Source organism: Tamandua tetradactyla, chromosome 6 (genome assembly GCF_023851605.1).
Source record: "Tamandua tetradactyla isolate mTamTet1 chromosome 6, mTamTet1.pri, whole genome shotgun sequence".
Lineage (NCBI taxonomy): Eukaryota > Metazoa > Chordata > Mammalia > Pilosa > Myrmecophagidae > Tamandua > Tamandua tetradactyla.
In genome coordinates, this window is record NC_135332.1 from 73,426,716 (window position 1) to 73,448,697 (window position 21,982).

Sequence of the window (21,982 nt, forward strand, 5' to 3'; positions counted from 1 at the left end):
TCAAAGGAACTAATGCAGAGCTGCAAATGCGCTGGGACAGAAATTTCCCTAAAGCCCCAAAACTATTGAAATCTTCCCAAACCACAAAATTCTGGGCCTAAAAAACAATTTCTCAGTTAGTGACAGGAAGCATAGGCTCATAAAGACTGGGTCATAACCCAGAAATCCTAGACTGAGCTGAGACTCAGCATCTGGGGATTGAGAGAACCTTCTCGACCAAAAGGGGGAAGAGAGAAATGAGACAAAATAAAGTGTCAATGGCTGAGAGATTCCAAACAGAGTCAAGAGGTTATCCTGGAGGTTATACTTTTGCGTTAAGTAGGTATCACCTTGTTGTTCAAGATGCAGTGGAGAGGCTGGAGGGAACTGCCTGAAAATGTAGAGCTGTGTTCCAGTAGCCATGTTTCCTAAAGATGATTGTATGATGATATAGCTGTCACAATGTGACTGTGTGATTGTGAAAACCTTATGTCTGATGCTCCTTTTATCTACCTTATCAACAGACGAGTAAAACATATGGAATAAAGATGAATAATAGAGGGAACAAATGTTAAAATAAATTTAGAGTGAAATGCTGGTGATCTCTGAGGGGGAGGGGTAAGGGGTATGGTACGTATTAATTTTTTTCTGTTTTCTTTTTATTTCTTTTTCTGAATTGATACAAATGTTCCAAGAAATGATCATGATGATGAATATGCAACTATGTGATGATATTGTGAATTACTGATTATATATGTAGAACAGAATGATCAAAAGTAGCGAATGTCTGCATTTGTTTGGTGTGTTTTGGTATTTTAAAAAAATTTTTAATTAATAAAAAAAATTACAAAAAAAAAAAAATCCTGTAACGCAGATGGTAAAGGGAGCCCATCAATTCCACCACGTGTCGTGCAGCTGCAGATTACTGCATGGCAGCTAAATTGTGGGCTAAAAGGAAAGGTTCTATTTAGTGATCTAGGAAACAATGGTTCACAAAACATGCAAGAACTGGGATCTTTGTAATGTTGCAAAAGTCCTGTCCCAGTGGAGGGGTGAAATACCCACGGGTCGGGGGCACCGAAACGAAAGTCGTGATTCCACTGGTAACGTGGGCACGAGGGGCCCTTGGTAGTGACAGAGGCTCACACAGAAGAGGGAGTCCCCTTGCACAGAAGCCCTGAGACGTGCCTTCAGGCTTCCCTTCCAGAAGGGCTTCTGCTGAGAAACGGCCCGCGCCTCTCCCCGGGGACAGGGAGGACCTGGGGTCCGAAGCAAATCGGGCCCGAGGCGGTGTCTGCCACCCATGGGTGGGCTCTCCAAGGGCCTGTCTGCTAGCGTGGGCCTGTCTCCAGACCTCTGGTGTGGCTTCTGCCCACATGCCTGCCAACACAGGGCGGCGGGGGCCTCTAGGGGTCACAACGGCCGTGTGGAATGGCAGGATTCTCTCCACTCATCTCAGCCATTCTGGAAGCTGTGTTCCAAGTTCACGGAACGGATTAGCCTGCTCGGCCGCTTCAAATGTGTGCATCTGTGCATTGGAAGGGGTCAATTCCTGCGCCAACAGCAAGCCTTCTTCTCCATCCTCTTCACCGCCCCTAGAAACCACAGGCGGTCCAAGCGTATCAAACAGCGTTGCCTGTGGGTGCGCAGGCGCTGTTCGCTGGTTAATCAAAGGCCATTTGGGGGCTAAATCTGAGCCAGCAGGAAAAGGGCATTTCTCAAGCATTAATTCACCAAGATGTATTTCTCGTTTATTAGGAAAGAAGGGTTCTGACTGCTTGTTGTAAGTTCTCATGGGTCTCCACCCGTGTCTCAGAGAGCAGCTGCCTGGGGTCCTGGGGACACGCCGTCCACCTCGTGTCCAGAGTGCAGCCTTTCGCCATTCTCTCCTTCAAGCCCACTCCGGGTTCTGCCAAACTCTTCCTGAGTGTCTGACGACCTCTGTGTCTCTAGAACAGGGATGCTTTTTCTTCACACCCCGTGGAGCGTGCCAAGTGTAGGAATCTCTTTGTGCAAGTCTTGTTCCCGGGGAGACACCGGAACCCCCAGCCTTGTCAACGCTTACTTCTACCATCTGAGGGATTTCCATGGCACAGTTTCCGGGTCTCTCCTTGAAGAGTCCTTTGAAGGGCTTAAGCGCAGTTCTAAGGCAACATTTTCTCTTCAGGGGCTGCTTTGCTGCTGAGAAGGTAAGTCTCCTAAAGACACGTTCTCCTCTGTGACAGACAGACACCAAACGTGGCTCACGTCCACGTTTTCCCCGCTAACCCCTCAATATAACATCAGTCGCGGCGCGGAGCTGCCTCACCCGGGGGCACCTACGGCCAGGCAGGGTGGGCCCCGATGGCCCGTCCCCGAGGCACCCTCCAGGCACCCCCATCCTGCCCGCCTCCCCCCCACCCACACTGCTGTTGATTGCACAAGCGGCTTTTGTAACTGTAAGCAAATTCCTTTAAAACCCTGCCCACAGCATCATGGGATCAACAATGCCATCCTGACCAAAAGGGGGAAAAGAAATGTAACAAATAAGATACCAGTGGCAGAGAGAGCTCAAATACAGTCGAGAGGCTACTCTGGAGGTTGCTCTTACGCAAGCTTCAGGTAGACCTTGCTACCTGTCGTAACCTGCCAGCACGCAACCAGGACCATTCCAGCCAGTCCTAAAGAGCACCTAGGGCAATATATAAGATTCCACAAGGGTTCCAGGCACTAGAGTAACTTTCCGGAAACCTACAACCTCCAGATGGGTCCCTGGTCCAGATAAGCCCTGAAATGCAGGGAGGCCAGTCTCTCCAGAACATCAACTAGTTCCATCCCCCATCCCAATTTTTCAGCAGCCCCTTCCAATACAAAAAAGTTAGAATGGGCATAGCCCAAATACCCTTCAAGAGTGGGAGAAAGATCAAAGGGGATGGTGGAGGTTTACAGAGAAGGTCAGGTTTAACAAATGAGTATGAGTGCTGAATCATTATACTGATATTTCTTTTGGTCTCCAGTACCTTAGAGCAGCTAGAAGTAAAAATGACAAACTGTGGACCAAACTTTAAAATCTGTTCTATAACTACTTGTCATGGTTTTTGGAATTTATGGCTTTTTTGTATATATGTTATATTTCACAATTAAAAAGAAACATTAAAAAAAAATCTTCCCACAGGCTAAAATAACAACCGTTGGGTTAAGGAGAAAAGCTGAGGGGCACGGGGTGCTGGGTCGGCTCTGCCCCATTCTTTCCCTGCGCTGGCTTCCTGGCCGGAGCACTTATGCTGTGGGGATCCACGAACCTCAAATCACCGCAGGGCTCACCCCGACACAGGCCTCCCCGTCCCTGCAGCAGCAGAGCGCCCGAGATGGAGGAGTAGGTCTCAGTGGACCCCGGCTCTGGGAGTGAGGGGGAGGCTGCAGCCTGAATTTCCCAGCCGTGCCCTGGCCCAGCCCGGCCCGCAGCACTGCAGGGCGCCCCGGATGCACCTCGCTTCCTGGCAGGGTTCACTAATAATCCCGTCCACCGAGAAGCCCCAGGGCCACGGGACGGCAAGGTGGTGTGGACAGTCCTCCCGCCATCCCTCCCCTTCCAGCGGGCACCGGATGCGGGCCATGGCCTGTCGGGCAGGTGGGCGCATTTCTGGGTCCTTCGGGACTTTTAGATAAAGCTCTGGCTTCCACGTCTAGTGACGGGCACTCAGGCCGGTCAAGCGTCGATTGTGCGCCGAGGCCCACCTGTCCCAGTGGCCACCGACCCCCACCCTGCAAGGCGGGTCGCTGTCCCCTTGGGCGGAGGCCCCGGGTGGCCCCAAACCTCACCCCGGGATACAGGGCAGCCCTGCCCCGATGGGGAAGGTGGGGAGGCCGCTCGGCTTAGGGGCGCCCCCTGCCCTCACTCCTGGGCCCCCAACCCACAACAGCCACTTCCCCTCATTGCCTCCCTTTTGTGTTCCTTCCTCTATCTCTTCTTCCTAATCTGTTTGGGGGTAAGTTCAACGAAATCCTTCTGGACCCCCGGATCCTCCTCGGGGATGAAAGCCAGGGTGGTGGCTCCAGGGAAGAAGGGGGGGTGCCTGGAGGACTCTCTCTCCAGACCCCAGGGTTGAGACCCCCGTAGCTCAGCTTCCTCGGGCCCCCTCCACGGACCCCTGGGAACACTCCCCCGCCCCTCGTGTCCATGCCCGGTGGGAGAGGCCCGCGGGACACCTCTGTACAAACCAGAGGCTCCCCTCTCCAGAAGCTTCCACCAGAGCAGCGTGGCCCCAAGGGCTGTGGAGTGGGAGGGTGGGTGGGTGAGGGGAACCCTGCAGGGCAGGACCTGGGTGTCCTCTGGGGGTCTCAGAGTAGACGGAAGCTCCCACACCCCTGGGCAGGGGGAAACCAGGGCCTTTCAACAGGGACTCCTGTTGGAGGGGGCTCTGGGGGCGACAGCTCTGGGAGTGGAAGGGCCTGGGTAGGGATGGGGGCCCCTCGGGCTGCCTGCTTCCCTCTGGGACAGGGGACCCCCCCCCAGGGACGGGCTCGGTGGGGCCAGCCGGAGTCTGCATTTGGCGGGGTGGGGGGGGGCTCAAGGGGCCTGTGGGGAAGGGGAGCCAGGGCTGGGGGGGCACAGCTGGGAGGAGAACCAGGCATTGGGCCTGGTGGAGAGAAGGTGACTGTGACTCTTACCCGTTGTCAGGGGGTCCACGGGGAGGGATGTCATACGTTCTGGGTCACCCCAACTCCCCCCCCCCAGCCCCCCTCCCAGGCCATCTGCCAACAAAGCTTGCAATACGTGAAAGGAGATGGAGCACTGGGGGACACGGGGGAAAGGTGAACAGTTAAATCCTCATGGAATGGCTCATAAATGGGCCCACAGGTGGGCGGCCTCAGGAACACCCCAGAAAAGGGCCGCCAGGTTTGCCGATTTAGCCCCCACCCAAGGAGGCCCCCCCAATTTGGGGGAAGGCCGCTTTCTGACTCTCAACCCACCAGGATGATTTCAGGTTGGTTCGAGTAAACGTTTCTAGGTCAGATTGTAGCATCTTAGGAGAAGGCAGGTAAATCGCGGGTTTCTTAGTGGAAAGGGCTGTCAAGCGGAAAGGGGTGGAAGGAATTAGAAATGAAAGGCTCGATGAATTCGGCTATGGAAAGATGTGTGTTCAATAAAAGCCCCAAATTAAAAGACGCACAACAGACCAGGAAAGAACATTTACAGAAAACGCACCCGAGGACTGCCCTGGTCACTAAGGGGACACATGGCCGGGACAAGAGTGAACTTCTTTCAAGATGCGCCAGGAGCCCCGGGCAGGATCTCGGGCACCTGTTCACACCTGCTCCTGGAGGCACTGGGCGCCTAAGGAGGTTTCGGGGAACCCTGGAGACCTGACGCTGAAGGGAAGGAGCCAGACACGAGAGGCCATGTGCAGTAAGCGTCCATTTACAGGAAACTTCCAGAACAGGTAACTGCCGAGCCAGGAGGTGGACTAGAGGTTACCAGGGGCTGGGGGAGGGGAAGGGAGGCGGAGGGGAGGGGGCAACTGCTTCGGGGGTGCAGGGTCCCCTTTGTGGGGAACTGGAGAGAGGTGGCCTTGCACGACACTGGGAATGTGTAAATGCCTTAGAACTGTCCACTCTAAAGCGGTCAACTTTGTGTCCTGTCCATTTCACCTCAATAAGACAAAAAAAGGCAGGAAAAAAGACCTTAAGACGCCCCCCAGACATAAACCCGCAAACTATAGTGAAGTGGGCTCATGGATAAGGAAATGCAAGTTGTGTGGCCTTAAGAAAATGCCGCTTCTGGTTGTAATTAAGAAATGCAAAGCGGGGCAGGACCCACTTCTGGCAGGGAGCTGGGAGGCCCTGAATCCTCCCCCGTGGAAACCGCAAAAGTGGGTGCAAGCGAAGGAGGGGCTAACTGAAGACGCAACTGGATGGCGCAGGCGGGAATGCCGAGCTCGAGCTCCGGGTGAGGAAAGCAGCCGAGGGTCCCACCCAGAAAAGCAGGGCGCCCTGCAGGGGCACCCACAAAGAGTGGTCAGGAGGGAGCCTGACTAAATGGGGAGCCCCTCGCCGGGTGCTAATTCAAGGGGGCAGGGCACGCACGGATACGCGGAGGTGCAGGACACACTGTCTCCACTGTGGGCCCCGGGCGGTGTGGAGACTCGGGACTCACGTTGTGTGCTCTGAACACGCGCGTGACCCAGGGCACGACTCAGCCCAATCCCAGCCTCGCAGCCCAAAAAGCAGCAGCGGGAGGAAATTACCCCTGACCTCGGTGGAGAAGCAAAAGCGCTCGGTTGGACTCATCTTGGTTGCTGCAGTTCTGCTCTTCCCAGCGGGAGGCGCCCCGATTAGGATCAGGAAATTTGCGGGTGTGGCTCAGTGTTCCCCAGACGCAAAGACAGCCCGCCCCTTCTAACCCCCCCAAGGCCTCCAGGAGACGGTCCCACCGGAAGTCAAGGGCTCAGGGTGGGTTCTAGTCCCATTCACATCCACACATTCACACTCATGTACGCCCACACTCCACACACACATATCCACACTCCCCACACTCACATTCACACTCACATATCCACACTCCACACTTGCACCCATATATACACACAACCACACTTCACATATTCACACACGCACATCCACACTCTGCACAGGCCCACACTCATGCAATCCAAACCACACACTTGCACAGATACACACACACATGTCCACACTCACACACACTCAAATACACTCATGCACATACACTAACACAAATACATACACATGCAAACACATGCACAATCATATTCCACATGCTCACACAAATACACTAACATGTGCACACTCTACACACCCACGCACATACACTCATGCACGTCCACACGTCCACACACTCACACAAACACATGCAACCACACTCCACACACAAATACATTCACAAATCCACAGTTCACACCCTTGCACAAATACACTCACACTCATGCACATCCATGCTCCACGCACTCCACGTGGAAACCTGTCTCCTCCTGGACTCACCTTGTCCCTGCCATGTCCAGTCTGGCCACCCCCCTCCACCCGGTACCAGAAGCTCTGACTGGCCCCTGGGGGTCTCGGCCTCCACTCCTCCCCTATGGCCATTCCTCATGCAGACCAGGGCGATGGCACCACACAGTCCACCTCACCCCTGAACCCTCCACATGGCCCCTGCCCCCCGCCCTCTCCCTCCCGGGATATACCCCAAAGAGCAGAAAACAAGGACCCAATCAGATGCATGTCTGCTGGGCATCGTGGCGTTATTCGCAATCGCCGAGGGGGAGGTAACCCAAGGGCCCACAGATGATGCTGGAAAAACAGAACGTGGTCCAGCCACGCGATGGGGTATCAGCCAGCCCTCAAATCAGGGTCCTAGCACCTGCAACAGGACGGATGAGCTGTGAGGACACGCGCTGAGGGAAAGAAGGCAGGTCCAAGCGGACGGGCCCCACGTGATCCCACGGCTATACAGGAAACACCCACGAGAAGAGCAGACTGCTGGCCACCCACGGCTGGCGGAGAGGTGTGGGGGTGGAGGCAGGTGTGGTGGCCTCTTTGAGGTGGTGAGAATGCCCTGGGACAGGAGAGGGGACAGCTACACCCCAAAGTCACCAAACTGCACTTTTCAGATGGGCATTTCATCCCAGAGAGATTTGAACAGTGAATAAAGAAGTATTTGCAAAGTCCCCTTGGGGGAAAGACAAGAAAGGGGAAAATTCAACTTCCCCAAATGGAGAATTTCTGATATTCTCGCAAGCAGTGGGGACAGCCAAACTAGTGTGCCGAGCCCTCGATCTTGGGATTTGTTCATAGAAAACTTAACCCCGCAAAGGACAGGCTAAGCCTATTTAAAATTAGGCCTAAGAGTCACCCCCTAGAGAACCTCTTCTGTTGCTCGGATGCGGCCTCTCTCTCCAGCCAACACAACAAGCAAACTCACTGCCCTCCCCCTCTCTATGTGGGACATAACTCCCAGGGGTGTGGACCTTCCTGGCAACGTGGGACAGAAATCCTAGAATGAGCTGGGACTCAGCACCACGGGCTGAAAAAACCTTCTCGATCAAAAGAGCAAAGAGTGAAATGAGACCAATAAAGTGGCTGAGAGATTTCAAACAGAGTTGAGAGGTTATCCTGGAGGTTATTCTTATGCATTATACAGATATCATCTTTTTAGTTAAGGTGTAACAGAGAGGCTGGAGGGAACTGCGTGAAAATGTGGAGCTGTGTTCCAGTAGCCATGTTTCTTGATGATGATTGTATAATGATACAGCTTTCACAATGTGACTGTGTGATTGTGAAAACCTTGTGTCTGATGCTCCTTTAATCCGCAGTATGGACAGATGAGTAAAACATGGATTAAAAACAAATAATAGGTCTCAAAACCACAATGAGATATCATCTCACACCCACCAGAATGGCCATTATCAACAAAACAGAAAATGACAAGTGCTGGAGAGGATGCGGTGAAAGAGGCACACTTATCCACTGTTGGTGGGAATGTCAAATGGTGCAACCACTGTGGAAGGCAGTTTGACGGTTCCTCAAAAAGCTGAATATAGAATTGCCATACGACCCAGCAATACCATTGCTGGGAATCTACTCAAAGGAATTAAGGGCAAAAACTCAAACGGACACTTGCACACCAATGTTTATAGCAGCGTTATTTACAATTGCAAAGAAATGGAAACAGCCAAAATGTCCATCAACAGACAAGTGGCTAAACAAACTGTGGTATATACATACGATGGAATATTATGCAGCTTTAAGACAGGATAAACTTATGAAGCATGTAATAACATGGATGGACCTAGAGAACATTATGCTGAGTGAGTCTAGCCAAAACCTAAAGGACAAATACTGTATGGTCCCACTGATGTGAACGGACATTCGAGAATAAATTTGGAATATGTCATTGGTAACAGAGTCCAGCAGGAGTTAGAAACAGGGTAAGATAATGGGTAATTGGAGCTGAAGGGATACAGACTATGCAACAGGACTAGATACAAAAACTCAAAAATGGACAGCACAATAATACCTAATTGTAAAGTAATCATGTTAAAACATTGAATGAAGCTGCATCTGAGCTATAGGTTTTTGTTTTGTTTTGTTTTGTTTTGTTTTACTATTATTACTTTTATTTTTTTCTCTATATTAACATTCTATATCTTTTTCTGTTGTGTTGCTAGTTCTTCTAAACCGATGCAAATGTACTAAGAAACGATGATCATGCATCTATGTGATGATGTTAAGAATTACTGATTGCATATGTAGAATGGTATGATTTCTAAATGTTGGGTTAATTTCTTTTTTTCCGTTAATTAATAAAAAAAAAAACAAATAATAGGGAGAAGAGAGGTTAAAATAAATTGAGTAGATTGAAATACTAATGATCAATGAGAGGGAAGGGTAAGGGGTATGGCATGTATGAGTTTTTCCTTTTTTCTTTATTTTGCTGGAGTGATGCGAATGTTCAAAAAACTGATCACGGTGATGAACACACAACTATGTGATGATATTGTGAGCACTGACTGTACACCATGTAAGAATGTTTGTTGTCAGGAATGTTTGTATGCCTGTTCGTTGTTTATATTAAAAATATTAAAAAAAAAAAAAAAAGAAGATGGGCATTTCAGGGTATGTGCTTCACCTCTGTAAAACCCTCTCTTGTTTAAAGGAGCAGTTCAACCCCTCGTGGCCATGCACGTGCGGGGGGCTCTCTCCAGCCCTGCCCCCCACACATCCCCCCAAAATGGCCCATAGAGCTGCACTGCCCAGCCCGCCAGGGCACCCCCGCATGCTTGGCCTCGCTCCCCAGCCCTGCCCGCAGCGAAGCTGCCCCAACAGGGCCCACATCCCGCAATAGACAGCAGTTGTGGGGCACCCCCAACCTGGCCAGGACACACCACAGGGACCCCCTCTGTGGCCAGCATCTCTGTCTGGGCACGTTGGGACCCTAGGCCTGGGCAGGGGTCAGCCAGGGCCCCCACTCACCCCTGGAAATTCACTGCTTTTAACTGGACGCTCTTTCCTGTTTGGAAGATGAGGCCAAACGCCGTCCCTCCCCCACGGCCCCTCCCTCTTCCGGGGCTGCACCTGCCCTGCCAGTCAGCGTGCCAGCCTCGGACCCAGCGCTCTCCACCCCGCAGCCCCCTGACTTGTCCATCCTTGCAGGGTGCCCCCTTGCAGGAGGAACGCTCTCAGTTTGGGGTGGGTGGGGCCCCCCAGAGCTGTGTGGCCTCGCACCGCCCCCTTCCCCAAGGGCCCGCTCCAGGCAAAGCGCACACCTCCCAGCCCGCTCCCCAGGGCACCCTGCGTGGGGGGAAGGCGAGCTCAGGGGGTGGCTGGGGGGCTGCACAAGTCCAGGGTCCTCCTAAGGTTGACCCTGGAGGCACCCCTGCATCCAGGCCCCATGGCCCCCTACTGAATGCGGCTCAGGCCCCAGCCCCACCCAGCCTCAGGGACCCCCAACAGTGTCCTGACTGGGACGGCATCTTCACGGGGGGCCGGGGGTGTCCCACAATCTTGTCTGGCTCCTCCCCAGAAGGCCTCCCCGTTGGGGCTGTTGGATTTAGCAACGAAAAGTGTGGACGCCAAGCTCTGTGAGTTCCAGAGAGATAACAGGTGACATCGGATCGTAGGTATGTCTCAGATATCTCCTGGGACATACTTATACTAAAAGAACTATGCATTGTCTACTTGAAATTCAAAATTGACTGGGCGACCCATATTCTGTCTGGCAACCCTGGCTCCCACCAGGTGGGGTGGGGGTCTCCCTGGATCCCCTGCCCCCCACGGTGCTGGCAACCACACTCTCCAGCTGCCCTCGCTCTGACATGGAGGGAGCTGGAGGGAGATGGAGGGAGCCCTCGGCTCGTGAGCTCCTGCAGGGGGCACTGGCGTCTCATTTTACAGGTGAGGAAACCAAGGCACACAGAGGCCACAGGCCACGCACAGCGCTGCCCAGGAGTGACCGTCCCCCTCCCAATGTGAGGACCCCACTGGGGGCACTGGGCTCCCTCAGCCCCCCCAGCCCCGTCCCTTCCACCTCCCCCAGTGCTCCGCCCCCAGCTTGCACCCTGAGCTCAGCACACACTGGGCACCGGGTCTCAGGTCCCCTGCCGTCCTGTGACGCAGCCATGGCCACGGGCTGCCCCCCACATCACCGCCCCAGCCCTGTTCCCAGGCTCTCACTGAAGCACACGCCAGCCACCTGCAGTCCCATAAACACAAATGTGCATAAACTCGGGGCCCCCACCTGCCACCCCGTACTCAGAGCACCTGGCCCAGGTCCCTGGCCTGGGGTGTGTGGCAGGACACCTGAGGGGGCTCAGTGCCCGGGACCCCCGCCGCATGCTCTCAGCCAGGCCTCCGGGGTCCCTGGCAGCCGGTGCACCCACTGCCCTGTGCCCCACTCCCCAACACCTGGTGATGCAAACCAGACTGCATGCGGGAAGGAGCTCAGGCAGCTAGCAGGCACGTGCTGAGGTGGGGGCCAGTCCTTGGGGAACTCAGGGAAGCCCCCTCCCTGATGGAGCTGGTAGCAGGGCTCCGAAGGATACAGGAGACCCCCTTTCCCTCCACCCCCGCCCACCATCTGGTCCCTGGGGCAAGGGTCCTCTGTAGGCGTCGGCCAGGGGCCAGTGGAAGCTTCTTCTTGGGGGGCCAGAATTCTCAGCAGGACCTGTACCCTTTCCATGGAGACACAGGACCCGGGGGCCAGCAGCCATCTCCTCGCCCCTCTCCTCCTACAAACCCGCCAGGGGAGGGCAGAGAGGGACCCCACCCGAGAGATGAAAAGAGCCCAGCCCCCCACCCCCAGCAGTGTGGCTCAGGACTGGCGCAGGGGCTGGCGCAAGGCTCCCCCAAAGGGATGCCACAGACATTCCCCAGCTCCCCGAGACTCTCCGCCTTGCTGCCAGCACCACCAGACCAGCGGAGAAACTGGAGGCCCACCCCCCCACCCCTTGCGCAGCCCAGCAGGCACCCCCAGCCGTAGAGGGGCCCCGGCGTCCCCAAGGTCAAGCGTGTGCGCTGAACTCAGACCCCCGAGACTGGCCCCAGCCCTGCGGGTGCCACGTCGTCACCCGCCAGTGAAGCGCGAGGTGGGTGGGGTGAGCGGGAGGCCCCCCGCAGCCAGGACTGACAGAGGGGTCTGCCCGCCGCGAGGCTGGACCCAGACCTGCAGGGCTCCCTGCTGCTTTAGGCCGCCCAGTGGGGGGGGGGGGCTCCTCAACACGGCCCCCCGGCCCCCCCAACACGGCTGCACCCATGAGGGCGCCGGGACGGGGGTGGGGGTGGGGGGTCCGGCCCAGGGCTCCGTGGCGTGTCCCGTACTCCGGGCCGGCGTGGTGTCGGAGGCCCTGGGGCCGGGGGGCAGGACTGCAGGCCTCACGGGGCGCCCCATCCCTGGGCTGACACGAGGCGAGGGGCCAGGGTAGGGGATTCCGCAGGGGTCTGGGCACCGGGTTCGGATGATAGGTCCCCCCCACGCACACACATCCCCTCTGCTGTGCCCCGGGGCCATCCGCCAGCCCGAGGCTGCACCCGCGGAGGCAGGTTTGAGGTGAGTCGGGGGGGCACCAGGAGAAAGTGGACAGAGCCCGCTGGGACTGCCACGCCCTTGCCTACCCTCCGACTAGCCCCCCCACACCCACACCTGCCCACCCACACCCACCCACAGGCTGAGATCTGACCCTGAGGCTGCCAACCAGAGCTGACCCTCAAACTCCCCAGCCCCTTGGCTGACACCCAAACCGCGGGTGTCCTGGTACCCCATAGCCCCTCAGAGGGGCGGCCACCCCCTCCTGCTGCCCTCTTGCCCCACCCTAGCCTGGGGAAGGGGTGAAGGGACATGGGGGGCTGCTGAACCCCCGGCCCCACCCTGTGGGTCACAGCGGAGGGTGGGCCTGTTACTGAGCCGGACGCTGGCCCACCCACCCCCACGGGTGGGGACACCCTCCTCCCACTGCTGGGGCCTGAACGTGCCCCCCACCCCGCCCGGCTCGGGGAAGGACTGCCGACTGGCAGTGCTGAGCTCTGGCCAGCATAGGGGCCAGCAGACCCAGGGGACCCCCGGGAGCCCCTAAGTTCAGGGTCCAGCCTCCTTCCCCACCGCCAGAGGGGTCCCTGAGAGGCCACACGCCCCCACGTTGCCCTCGGCCCCCCGGCGGGGGCACCCCAGGTGCAGCACAGACTCCCGAGCTCCCCGCCCTTGCAGCAGACGCCCAGCACCCCACCTCGCTCTAACCCACCCCACCTCCCTCCTCCAGGAGCACCCCCAGGCAGGTGGCCCGGGACAGGGGTGAGCCACAGCACCGAAAACCACTCACGCCAAGGACAAAGCAAAGGTCAGGGGTGTCTGTTAAAAGCCAGGCCGCCCTCGAGAGAGTGAGAGGCCAGCGCCCAGCGGCTGGAAGGGGCTGCTCCATTCTGCAGAGGTGACAGAGACCCGAAGCGGCAGCCCAGGGACCACGACAGCCACAAGAGCCCACCCCGAGGTCCCAGGTGGCACCTGCTGCTCGTGCAGACCCCTGACACCACAGGGCGGCCACACCCCAAAATGTGGGTTCATCCTACAGCAGGTAAACCGCGGACAGGGCTGTGGAACACTTCCTCCAACCACACCCTCCCCTGGCCCCCCTGCCTGGGGGTCCGGCTTTGCCGGGTGCACGTCCCTCCCTGCAGCCAGCATGGGCCAGAAAAGAAAACAGGGTCTGCAGTCCAGAAGGTCTCGGAGAGGGTCGTGGGCCTGCAGGGGCGAGCAGGGTGGCTGTGCTAGGGGAAAGCACACTCACTCGCTCACTTGCACACATGCATGCCCACATCCTTACAGCCTTGTGCTCAGACACACATGCATGCACACACACACACAGGTGCTGACACCCACAATACACACGTGCACACACACACACACACACTTGCAAACATGTACATGCATGCATGTGCACACACACCCAGAAGCTCAGTCCCTCAAGCCGGAACAAGCTCCCCAGTGCCCCCCTGAAGGCTCCCCACGCAGGGTCCCGACACCTCCACTCAGTGCCGCGCCCCCCACCCGCTTCCTGCCCCACCTCTCCGGGCTGAGCTGAGCACAGGTGGGTCAGCTGCGACCAGTGATGCCTTCGCAAACCCCACAGGCACCCCTCGACCTTCTCCGGCACCCCTGGGGCATGCACCCAGGACCCCAGGCCTACCTGGAACTCCCAGCCCTCTGCCCCCGGCGGCGGGAAGACCACGCGGCCCTGCTCAGTGGGGGTTATGTGGGGACGGCGTGGACAGGGACGCGGTCCTGGCCGGCTCCCTCCTCGGCCCCCACGCACCCGCTGGCACCACTTCCACATTCACGCCGCTCGGCAGGGCAGGGGCTGCCCACCTACCCGCAAGGGGGGCGAACAGGTTCACCTGGAGGTCCACAGGGGTGAGAACCACAGCCATGGCCGACTCCTCGAGGCTGTGGAATGCATGCTGGCCACGGTCACTTTCAGGCAGGGTCCCCGGGGGTATCCCTCTCGCTCTCTCCCAGCCCCTGCCCGGAGCCGTGGGGACAGTGGAGGGACAAGGCCGTCCAGGTCTGGGGGCTCCAGAAGGGGTAGGGGACAAGGGGGGAGCAGCCCCAGTCATAGACCTGGCAGGATGGACAGAAGTCCTGTCCTCAGCTATTGCCCAGAGCAGAGTCCCCAGGGCCCAGGACAAACAGGGTGGCCCACAGCTGGTGGTGAGCTACTCATGCCAACAGCCAGCTATCCGGGGACAGAGGGACAGACAGAGAGACAGAGAGGGATGTGCTCAGGCAGCACTTGCCGACGGCCCAGGGCCTGTTCCCAGCTGCCAGCGCAGCGCCCTGGGATGCAGAGTCAGGAGAAGTTGCACTCGGTAGGCTTTGGGGACCCCCAGCACCCCGAAACGCTCGCAGCCAGGAAGGAAGGTAAGCACAGAACGAGGCACAGACGTCTGTGGCGGAGGCAGTGCGTCTGTCTGTGAGAGGTGCCGGCACCCACAACAGGACCTGGAGAAGCTTGGTGGCCTTGCCCCCAGGGGTCAGTGAGAGTGGCCTGAGCCACCAGCATGCGTCGCCCAGACGAGTGGCCCAGGGGGACCCCGACAGACACGGGGAGGCCGTGGGTGGGGGCAGGGCAGAGACCGTGCTTCCTGAGGGGCACCGATGCCCTAAAGTGCCACACAGAGACACAACTCCAAGAGCCACGGGATGGGACACTGCACAGGCGAGAGGCAGAAGGGGAGAGCGTGCACGCGCCTAGACAGTGCCCGGCAGTGCCATCTGGAACAACCACCAAGACAGGTGGAGTTAAATTAAATAAATAGGGGTGGGGGTGGGGGGACCTGGCCAGGAGGGCAGGGGCTATCCCACAGCTGGGCACGGGGGGACACAGGGGGGGAGGGGTTATTGCTGCTGCTGCTGGGGGGGGCTTGGTCCCAACCCCCCAAAGAAAGGCACTAGTGAAGGGGGCCCCCGGCACCCTCCCCCATGTCACCTGAACCAGGGCTCAGTCTGGGGACCCAGGCGGAGCCACCCCCCGCCCTCAAGAGAAGCCCCCACCCCACCCGGGGCAGCAGGGCTGGGCCAAGGATGACGGATGTCCTGGCCTCCCAGGACAGAGACCAAACAAGCCCCGGCCTGAGGTCGAGCAGAGCGGCCCCACCTGTGCCGGGCAGGGCTGGGGGGACCGGGGACTCTGTCTGCCCGGGGCGGGTACGCAGTGGCCTGTGGACATCAAAGGCACACCCACTTCTGCATGGGCAGCATCCCAGCGAAATCGGGTTCCTTTCCCCAGGGGCTCACCATGGGACCCTCCACCGCCACCCCCGGGCCCCAGGCGCGTCTGTCTTCAGTTGCGGACACAGAGAGGGCCCCGCCACGGCCACAGTGACACCGCTCAGAAGCCTGCCAGGCCCCGAGGCAACCGGGGTCACCTCGGGATTTGCAGGGCCCAGGGCAGAAGGAAAATTCCGAGCCACCCGTCAAGCACTCTTGGGAGTTCCAAGGGTGGGCAGCAGGGCACCAAGCAAGCACCAGCTTCCCCCTAGCAGGGCGGCACCCCCCTTCCCGCCTCTCTACACAGTGCCTCGCAGCCTCTGCCCGCAGCCCGGGGACCCGCAGCCACGGCCAGGCGGGCATGTCCTGGTGGCTGGTTTCCCTGGCAAGGCCACGTGCCCCACGGGCACATGGTGGCACACGACGGCACACCCCACCATCAGAGAGGAGGGGGCACTGAGCCCACACAAGGACACAGGAAGGACAGTGAGAGGCGGGTGGCCGGAGCCCCTTCCCTCCCCTGTACAGGTGGCGGGCCCCAGGCTGCAAGACCCCCACGCCATCCCAGCACGGGGCCCACTGGGCAGGCGCGTCCCCACCAGGACACCCAGGCCATGGCCTCCGCACTGCCCAGACATGAGGACCAGGCCAGGTCACTCAGCGAAGGTCACCCAGCTCGCGTCCCATAGGGGGGCGAGGCCCACTCCCCACCCCAGCCCCTGCCCCAGGGCCGCAGGGGCCAGGACTCGCCTCGACTGGGTGGGGGAAGGGTCCCCGTGAGCGGGGCTAGAGTGGGACACTCGTGGCGTCCAGCCCCATCCCAGCAAGCCCCGCAGCCCTCCCCTCGGCTGCCACTGCGGCCCCCCGCACCCGCCTGCCGAGCCTGAGCCTCGGGGTGGGGGGCGGCAGGGAGAAGCAGCTTCCTGGGAGTGTGGGGTGAGGGAAGCCACCACAAGGGGAGACACACCAGGACCCTAAATGCATCCCGAGCTCCTACGGCTGGGGCCCGAGACTGCCCTCAACCATGCACTGGGGCTCGGTGGGGGGGGGACAGGTCGGCGTCCTGGGAACGCATACAACCCACCCAGGCCCCAGGACCCTACCCCACTGCCCCGGCCCCCCGGGGCCCTCCTCGCAGAGCAGTGGTCAGGGGTGGGTGCACAGGGGGCAGGAGGCGGGGTCACGCACATCTTAGGGAGAAACAGGCTCAGGGCACCCAGCTTTAAGAGCCCCCCAGGCAGCCGTGGGGCACCTGAGCCCCCCTCCCTTTTAGCACCAGTCCACAGGGGTCCCCAGGCCACCTCCTCAGGGCACACAGGGCAGGGGTCTCTTTTCCTGCCCAGCACAGCTGGGTGGCCGCCCCTCACCCACCTGGAAGGCCCAGGGATGAGTGAAGGAGGGGTTCCAGGGCCAAGCCAGGTTAAGTGTGCTCCAGCCTCACCCCCCCACACACCGCCCAGCCATGGCCAGGAGGTGCTGGGCCCAAGAGGAGGGGAAAGGGGAGACCCAAGCAGGAGGGGCCTGATGGGATGGAAGGCGAGTCCACCTGCAGGTGAGGGGTTACCTGGGGCCGGGGAGAGAGGCTCGGCCCGGGGGGCGGGGACGGGGGCTTGGAGACAGCCCTGAGCTCTGGCTTTGACTGGGGGCTGCCTGCCACAGGGGACCACAGGCGACATGTGGCAGGAGGGCCACCACGGGCCACCCTGGGAACTGTGCCCTGAGAGACCCATCCCCCACGAGGGCCCATGTGCATGGACCCGTGTGCGCGCGGGATCACACGTGTGTGCAAGACTCAGGCAGGTGCAGGTGTTCATCTGTGTGAGCGTACCTGGGTGTGTAGATATGCGTGTCCTGTTTGCAGGCATGCGAGGTACACATGTGAGTGTGTGCATGAGGCAATGTGTTTATCTATGAGTGTAAGCACCTAGCGGTGTGCGTATGTAAACAGAGGGGTATGTCGTTTCCACGTGTCAGGGCATGCATATGTGTTGCAAGTGTGCGGTATGCACAAAAGCTGGTGTGTATGCATGTGCAAAAGCACGTGGGTGTTCACATGTGTGAGTGTTCATGAGCCCGCACACCTGTGTGTACAGGCCCTGTGGGTAGAGGCCACCCAGTGAGGGAAGGGGCTGCCTGGCTTCCTGGAGAATGTTCCGGAATAGAAACCGTCCCCGCCCCCACTGCTGCGGCCCAGGCCAGAGGGGCCGGGGCCGCCCATCACACGCTGTGTCCAGGGCACGCCTGGGCCCTCCCCACAAACCCATGTCAGCCTGCCTGCTGCACCCTAAGGGTCTCGGTGAGCGAGCCCACGGCTGGGACCCTATCGCCCCAAGAAGGCACTGTCTGCACCCCAGGACCGGCCCTCACCAAGCTCCACAGGGTCACAGTGCAGGCCAAGGCCCGGGCCCCAGGTGGCCCGATAGTGGTCAGAGGTGGGTCACAGTGTCACAGGAGGCAGGCCAAGTCATGTCCCCAGGGTCACCCGATGTGCCCCCCTGATGGTCAGCCTACGCCACACCGGGACTCATTTTCTCCTCCCTTGCATCTCTGTCTCCACAGCCAGGGAAGGCCCAGGGGTGAGCCATGGGTGGGTGGGTGCCGGCGGGGGACAAGGGGCCCTTCCGTCGGGGACCCTCCGTGGGGTGAGGGTGAGGTCAGGGGCATGTGGTAAGGCAATGGGCTGGGGGTACAGCATGGCAAGAGCCCCCCTCCACGTCCTGGAGGATGTGGTGCTGGTGACCCCCGGCCCAGGCTCAGCCCTGCAGGTCACCCCTGCCCGGCCCTGCTGGGGACATGACCCGGGCCCTCAGGCATGGCCCTCAGGAATGCCCACTTTCCAGGCTGGAAAATGGCGGCACAGAGGGCCCACGGGGTTGGGGCCAGTGAGCAGGCTTGGGGTGCACGATGGCCACCTGGGCTCCTCGGGGTGACCCGTGAAGGGACAGGCCCTGGAGGGGCCAGCGGGTGGCCCCAGACCCCCTGGCACAGAAGCAGCCTGCCAGGAAGTGCTTCCTGGTCACCCACTGTTGGTGACAGGCCGGGGCCCTGACCACCGGCTGGTGGAAAGGGAGCCCTGTCCGACCTGCGCCGCGCCTGGACCCCAAACTCAAGCCTGTTACACCTGGACTCCCCGAGTCCCATGACGGCCCAGTGCTGACTGCCTCCGTCCTGCCTGGCCCTCGGTGTCCAGGTCTGGCCTGGTGGCTTTTCCCATCAGCCCCGGCTGGCCCAGTCCCTCCATGCACACGACAAACCCAGCACCCACCAAGCCTCAGAGGAACAGGCTCCAGCAGGCGAGGGGGGCTGAGGGCGGCTGAGGGGTCCCAGCTGGGGGTCAGGTCTGGAGGGGTCACCAGTACCCACATGGGGGCAGACACCGAGCCTTCAAAAGCAGCCCAGCTCCCCAGTGAGGGACCCCTGGCCCCCTCGCCCTCCAGCCGCTTCCCTGACAATCAGGCCACCCTGGCGCTTCGGGGGCCCCACACCTACATATCCAGCCCCACGGCACCTCTCCGTCCACTCCCGCACCAGGGGAGACGCCATGCGCCTGACCATCTGTCCCCTCTGAAGTCACAAAGCTGACACGTTCTGTGGGCGTCAAGGAGTCTCCAGACAGAAACCTCTGCGAGAGGCGCCAGCAGCTCGAGGTGGGGCAGGGAGCATACCCCTAGGTCAGCAGGGGGCAATCAGAGAGGGTGCAGGGCGAGTATGCGCCCCCGCGAAGAGCTCAACTGGCAGGGCGTGGGGGGCAGGCGGCGTTCCCCATCCCAGGGTCTGTTTCCGCCAACCACCCCGCCCCCCTCCAAAAAGCAGGTCAGAGGCCACCAATCCACAGGCTGAGCCCCGCCTCAGGAGGACAGCACCTCTCCAGCCCACCTACAGACCACCTCTGCCCCTCAACCCCAGGCTTGGTACAGAGTCCTGGGGGATTCACTCCAGACCAGGGGACCCCCAAGCTCCAGGGGTCACTGAGGACGCCCCCAGATCCCCTCCACCAAGCAAATGCCTTCAGACCCGTGGGCCCCAGGGACCCTGTACAGCCCCGCAGGATGGGGCCCTGTTTTGGGGGGACCGGAGAGCCATCACACGCATCAGCGTTGTTTTGGCTGGATGCCAGGGCTCTGGTGACATGTGGGTGGGAATCGGGGCCTCTGTGGCCTCGGCTCCAGGCAGAGGGTCCCCTCTAGGAAAGCAAGCCCCTGCCCCCAGCCCCGGACACAGCCTCCAGCTGCCCGGCCCCCCACACCCGCCCCGCTGCCCGCCGCGCCAGGACGCAGCCCTGGTAAACACGCCACCAGCTGCGTGGGGTCCCTGCAGCCAGCCTGATGGCGCCACCCCCTGCCCTGGGCTTTGGATGCCCGCTGAGGGCAGCCTGCGAGCCACTGGGCTCTCCTCTGAGCCTCTGGCCTGTGGGTTCTAGCCCGTGACCAGCCATGGCTGCCACTTCCCCGCCCGTGGCCACCGGGGGTGGGGGGAGGCACGCAGGGCTCCCCCAGAACCGGCTCCCAGCCCAGGGAGGAGCCTTCAGCCTAAGGCGCAGGAGCTGGGTCCAGCCCCCAGCCCCCCTCCACCCAGGAGCCCTCCACCCCCGCCACCTCTGCTCTCCTGGACACCTGGAGCAGACCTGGGCCCTACATTCCCCGGTACCTGGGCTGGGGGCCGTGCCCACCATGCTAGATCCCCCGCTGCGCCCTGCGCACCTGGGCCCATGCTTGCGGGGGGACGGGGGGTATAGGGGCGCTGGGGGGAGGCCCTGTCCCTGTGATCGGCTCCTTCTGCTGAGTCGGCTCGGGTGCGGAAGGGGTTAATTTCCATGCGAAATAACAAATTCGCCGGCTCGGAGGAGGCCTCTGGGCGGGCAGTGGGGGGAGTCGAGTGGAAGCGGGGGGCGTCCGCGGCCGGAGCGGGGCTGGGCCGCGGAGTCGGGGGCGGAGGTGGGGGGCGCGCGGGGACTCACCGGGATCGAAGTGCGAGCTGAAGGCGAAACTGGGGTTGAAGAAGGACGACGACATGGCCAGGGCCGGCGGCGCGGCGGGCATCCCGGGCGGGCGCTGCGCTCCGGCCGCCGCGGCCCCCTCCCCCGCCCCGCAGGTGCCCAGCGCGGCCCCGCGGCCCCGCCACCCGCCCCGCGCCGGGCGCACTGACGGCGGCGGGAGCGCGGGAGGCGCGGGGCTCGGCTGGTGCAGTCCCGGGCGGCGGCGGGAGCGCGCGCGGGGGGATGGGGAGGCGCGGGGCGGGGGGGGTGGGGGGATGAGGGCGAGAGCGGGGGCGTGGGGGCGCGGGAGGCGGCCCTGTGGGGTCCGGGCACGCGCGGGGGTGCAGGCGGCGCGGAGGAATCATGGCGGCGGGGGGGCCGGGAGCCCGGGAGGCCACGGCCGAGTGGGAGGGCGGCGCCCCGGAGAGAGGGGACGCGGGGGCGCGGGCCGCAAGTTTCGGAGGCGGCTCGGAGTCCCCGCCGCCCGCGCGCCCTGAGGGCGGTGCCTGCTGGGGGGGGTCCCAGAAGGGGAGAGACGAGGTTTTTTTTTTGGGGCACCCACCCCCCTCGTCCGGGTCACGCTGAGACGCCCGTGGAGGAGCCGGCCGCACCCCCCACTTCTAACTCGCCCGGGACGCCAGATGCCCCGCTCCCCCCCCCAACTCCAGCCCGCGCGCGCCCCCGCAGCCGTCTTGCGCAGTGGCGGGTGCAGCTGCGCGGCCACGGCCGGGCCGGAGGCGGCAGGAGTTTTGGCTCACAGGACTGGGGACCCCGAGGGTGGGAGTGGGGGGACCTGCTCCCTGGCCCGTCCCCATGGGTTCCATTGACCTTTGGTTCCGGGGGGAGGAATTAAAATGTAGTTGAGATTTGGAGAGTTAAGTTTATGTCACTGAATTCATTCCTTCATTCATTCAGTCTGTACACCTGCTGGGCAGCTCCCCAGGGTGCTGGGGCAGGTAAGCAGAGGTGTAGACCTACCTATAGGGAGGGGGAATTGTGGGGGTGCAAGGAGGGATCCCCAGCCCTGGGCAGACACTGAGAAACTTGGGGAAAACAGAGAAAATGTTTGGCCAGCCTCTGGACAGGGGGCCTCAGGCAGAGGCGAAGAGGTGAGGGGGCAGTCCCTGCCATCCTTTTTCTAAGCTGGACCCTGCCTGTAGAAGGTCCCCTTATACGGGCAAAGGAAAGGCAGCCAGACTCCGGCCCCCTTGGGTGTATGGAGGAGGGTAGGGCTTCTGGAACCTTCCCTCTGGTCCTAGCCAGGGCTGGTGCTCCAGGTA

At 60.6% G+C, this 21,982-nt stretch overlaps 1 protein-coding gene and 1 pseudogene across 1 annotated transcript in view; both read right to left on the minus strand.

The window, feature by feature from the left end:
* The window catches only part of AATK (apoptosis associated tyrosine kinase), a 40,160-nt gene extending 19,393 nt beyond the window's left edge, over window positions 1–20,767 (minus strand). The window contains exon 1 of the mRNA XM_077166192.1: window positions 20,685–20,767. Within this exon, the coding sequence (XP_077022307.1) occupies window positions 20,685–20,766 (82 nt within the window). The 5' untranslated portion in view covers window position 20,767. The remainder of the gene's footprint in view (window positions 1–20,684) is intronic.
* Window positions 787–7,059, minus strand: LOC143685666 (suppressor of cytokine signaling 5-like; annotated as a pseudogene).
* Window positions 20,768–21,982: the final 1,215 nt, after the last annotated feature.